Raw genomic sequence first — 4,345 nt, forward strand, 5'->3', positions numbered from 1 at the left:
GTTATAAAAAAAAATATTTCCAATACAATAGATAGAATAAATAGCATTACTTGTCCAAGTATAATAAATCCCACACTTATATATCTTTTTTACAACTAAAGATTATTTATGTCTGGTCATGGGATAATACATTTATCTTTTATAAATAACTTGGCCCGTCCAATCAAATAAAATAATAGTCCGAAACGGAAATAATTCAGTAAGATAATTTGCTAGAACTTGATAAAAAGAACTAAACGCAGATTATTTAAATGTTCGACAAGCCAAAAGCAGAACAACTTTTTGTAGGTTTCATGCCCTAATTGAGTTTTGTATCCCCCACCCCTAATCTATATAATTATAATGCTTATTATGTTTTTATTTTTACGTCTTTTGATCCTAGAAATTAATTTTCTAAAAAATAAAGTAATTCCACAATATATGGTATTGGTTGCTTGGATTTAATATTTAAAAGATCATCTTTTAATTTTTTTTATTAATTGTATTAGATAGATTATCTAACTATTTTTCTCGTCAAACTTAATTAAGTCGTGATGTTCTACTGATATTTTTCTAGTTAATAATTTGTTGTGTTGATTTAGGGACCAAATTATTGATGGGATTGATTTCACGAGTCCATATTCTTAAACATTATTATTATTATTATTATTATTATTATTATTATTATTTTGACACGTGCTAATTGTGAAAGACGACTTTGAAAGGTTCAGCATGGCATCATAATCAAATGACGTTATATTGCCGATGAATAGAAAAAATAGACTTCCGCATAAACCAAACTTCACTCTGTATTTTAATGCAGTTACGCATCACTTGATGATCGAAATTTACCAATCTGCCCCTGAATTTCAAATTGTTTTAGTTTTGTGCATCTTAAACATGCAACAAATATATATATATACTACACAGCAGTATAATTTTCTCAACTACTAACGCCAATTTTTGAACAGTTCTGTTTGGTTTTGTTATTGAACTCAATGAATTATTATAACTCCGTGTTTCATTTTCGATGTTTTATGAGAATTTCATTTTCATTACAATCTAGGAACGTCCACCTAATCATCTTTACATTCTTTTATATCTTGCAACATTCATTTTTTGAAACATTACTTTATAATAATATTTTATCTACACTTAGGGATATTATAGCTAGTATTTAACTATTTATGAGACAATATAGGGAAATATGAAATCCATAACCCGGAACAATGAAAAATATTATAAACATGTAGTAATATAATTGTTTATAAAAAAAACTAGTCGCATATCAGATGGATATCCGTTTTAGAAAATTTTATTATTCAGATCAGATTTGAATTCAACGGGTATATGAGAATTCGGATTTAGATTTGGCTTTGAACGAATACGAATACCCAAAAATCCGGGTATCCCCAACGGAGTCTCCCTTGCCAGATGTAATCACAGAGCCATAACATATTAAAATAAATTCAAATAATATGATGGTGTTGATATTTTCTTAGGCTCGGATTCCTGTACAATTAGATTTGACTGCATTTGGGGTTGATGTTCGATTTTTATTGATAAAAAACATTTGTTTTTTGAAGAAAAAATCGGTTTTATCAGTCGTTTTATATCGTATTCAGTTCGATTACAATCTTGTGTTATTTGATTCGGATCGATTTAGTTATTCGGTGATCAACCAAATTGGCCAGTTCCATGCAAAATCGAAACCCGTAACTCTCCTCGATGTGAAAGGAGCTAAGATAATGAGGAATTCAGTGACACAAATTTGTCTTTGACCACAACCATTGAAAGAGCAGAGAGAGACACCTTGAGTCAATCCTCTAAATCAACGAGGACTGTCGACCCATCGCTTATCCCAACGTCCAACAAGTTCGCCATCTCGTCGTCAAGCGACGCTGGCAAAGGCGACCCCTGCAAATTTATTTGTTTAATAATCGAATAACTGAACCGAACCAAACCGAATAACAAATAACCGTAACCGAACCGAATAACACAACTCTTTTAGACATATACAACGAGACGAGTTATTTTTTTTATTACCTGTCTAGCAAAATTCATGACTACCCTCAGTACATTAACAAATGACATAAATAACATCCGAGCTCGTTTTTCTACTCCATTTTTTTTTGGATTATAAACCTCATTTGTTTATTTGGATACCCGCGTATACCCAAATATTTTATCGGGTACTCATAATCTGCATACCCGAATATCACATTATGATACTCGAGATCTTCGGATACGGATACCTAACTTCTTTAGGGTATCTGACCCGTATCCAGCCCGGATAATGGATCGAGCAGAAGCATAAGGACGTTATATCCCTACGACGAGAACCGTCATCGAAGTTTTTCATTTAGCAATCAACTGAGATTGTAAGAATTAACGAACGACAAACCTCTTCTTGGAGAAATAGTTTTGGCTTGAGGGACTTGAGCTTGAAAAAGTTGTCACAAAGAATTTTTAGCTTCCCAACCTATCATCAGACAGAGAGGTTTGATGAGCAAAAAAGCCAGCAAGCACAAATGCCGAAACAAAAGGAGGAAAATACAACCGTTGTACTGCTCGGAAATTTCTTCGTGATTATCGGTTTTTCGCCGATTGACGCACTGACACATTTTAGCGTAACAGCTGCATTTCAGAATAATTGTTTCAGTATTAAAAAAAATGTCAAATCAAAGCGTAAAAAGTACATACAGAGCAATCCGGATGCCATATTCTGAGGACCCGTCGCTCCGACTGTTTGACTCTCGTCCTCAATTCCGTGGAGTTTCTTGAGTTCGAAAAACCTGTAATGAACATTTGACACATCATAAACTTTCTTATCACTTTTGTAACGCGTTTTGTAGTTAGCCGACTTACCTAGGATGAAGCGACTCGATTTCCCCTTGGTTGTCATTACACTTTGACATCACTTGGCGCACATACCTGAGGATAAATATGTGTTATACATCAGGTTTAGGGTTTAGGGTTTAGGGTTTAAGGTTTAGTATTTATGGTTTATGGTTTAAAGTTTAGGAGTGTGAAAGAAATCTTCCTCAGATAATGAAATATAAAGGGCATACCGGATCTCCGAATCTTTTCTCTCACGAGCCTTAACCTGAGAGCGGTGTGGGTATATCAAAAACAGAAAAAAGACTGATGGGAGATAAACTATTTCAAAACACATTTTCGAGACAGTTGATATACCTCACTCCCATTCAGCACTTGCACATTCCTTAGTCTTGCAACCAAGACAAATCTCGGAACACCACCTCTTGATGGATCAGAGATCGGGTTTTCAGAAAGCCTGATATCCTATTACTTACAAAAAAGACATTTGATCAACAAGCAAGGAAGCTAAGACATCGTCGATATGTTCCACTGTAGCTAAACTTTGAACCACGCCAAAAAATTCACCACCCGATAAAGAACAAAAGAAAATCAAGAAAAAGGGAATATAAGGATCCCATGTAATTTTGCTCACACAACTAGCACATAGAAGAAATAACAACCTGGAAGCGAAAGAAACGAAAGGAAGCAACTACGGAATGAGGAAAGAGAGTATCCTTACCATCAATTTAGGAAACGAGTTTAGCGAGTCTATTGCAGCTAGATCTCCAATATTGTTAGATCCTAAGAAAAAAAAAAGGATAAGAACATAGGTTTTGTTTTTTGAGAATAAAGATAATAGAAGAATATCCATGTACTACCTAGAAGAAGACAATGAAGATTTTCAAATGGCTCGCAGCTTTTCCCAAGAGACCCGTGACCGTCAAACAATTTTAAGAGCATATCGCTATCAGGATAAAAGATGTGTGACAACTTGTTGTTGTTCAGGTACAGCTGCTCCAAACTGAGAGACAAGGCAACCATAAGTTAGTAACATCGAGAAAATGCGCATATTTAGTTATCAGTATGTTTCAGTGCTGACCATCTCAGCTGAGAAAGCTTCAATACTTCTCCCCAGTCGGAGAAACAATTATCATCCAAATTCAGAAGCCGCAAAGAGTTGAATGATTGATCAGCAGGAGACTGCAACAAGCCAAACAGGTGTTAGTAAAGAAGGATCTTGGGAAGACGAATTGAGCAATAGAGAAACAGAAGCAGTATATTAGGTGCAATAGGCATGACAAAACAACAAGCTAAATGACTTGTCCAATTTTTGTTATTCTAGTACCATTTGATTGTTTACCCCAAGGATTATTCTTGATACTTTAGAGATCTCGGAAAGAGAATGCATCATGAGAAGAATTGACAAAAAAGAACATTAGGACCAAAATTACCAAAGACATGTCAGATATTCGTTCACCCTAATCCAATGCTCTAACAGGCAAGCCCCAATATAGCAGCTAGGGAAAGCTCGTCTCCGCCATCCGAC

General features: G+C 34.9%; 1 protein-coding gene across 2 annotated transcripts in view; it reads right to left on the bottom strand.

Moving 5' to 3' along the window:
* Positions 1-1,673: 1,673 nt before the first annotated feature.
* LOC104810982 (tubulin-folding cofactor E) overlaps positions 1,674-4,345 on the bottom strand; it is a 5,650-nt gene continuing 2,978 nt past the window's right edge. For both annotated transcript variants that reach the window (XM_010537535.1, XM_010537612.1), the window contains exons 8-17: positions 3,899-3,999; positions 3,678-3,820; positions 3,539-3,600; positions 3,175-3,282; positions 3,051-3,085; positions 2,848-2,913; positions 2,683-2,774; positions 2,540-2,616; positions 2,384-2,461; positions 1,674-1,896 (exon numbers count right to left, since the gene is read on the bottom strand). In XM_010537535.1, coding sequence (XP_010535837.1) covers positions 1,798-1,896; positions 2,384-2,461; positions 2,540-2,616; positions 2,683-2,774; positions 2,848-2,913; positions 3,051-3,085; positions 3,175-3,282; positions 3,539-3,600; positions 3,678-3,820; positions 3,899-3,999 — 861 coding nt within the window. In that variant the 3' untranslated portion in view covers positions 1,674-1,797. The remainder of the gene's footprint in view (positions 1,897-2,383; positions 2,462-2,539; positions 2,617-2,682; positions 2,775-2,847; positions 2,914-3,050; positions 3,086-3,174; positions 3,283-3,538; positions 3,601-3,677; positions 3,821-3,898; positions 4,000-4,345) is intronic.

This window comes from Tarenaya hassleriana, unplaced genomic scaffold, assembly GCF_000463585.1.
Source record: "Tarenaya hassleriana unplaced genomic scaffold, ASM46358v1 Cleome1, whole genome shotgun sequence".
In the NCBI taxonomy this organism is placed as follows: domain Eukaryota; kingdom Viridiplantae; phylum Streptophyta; class Magnoliopsida; order Brassicales; family Cleomaceae; genus Tarenaya; species Tarenaya hassleriana.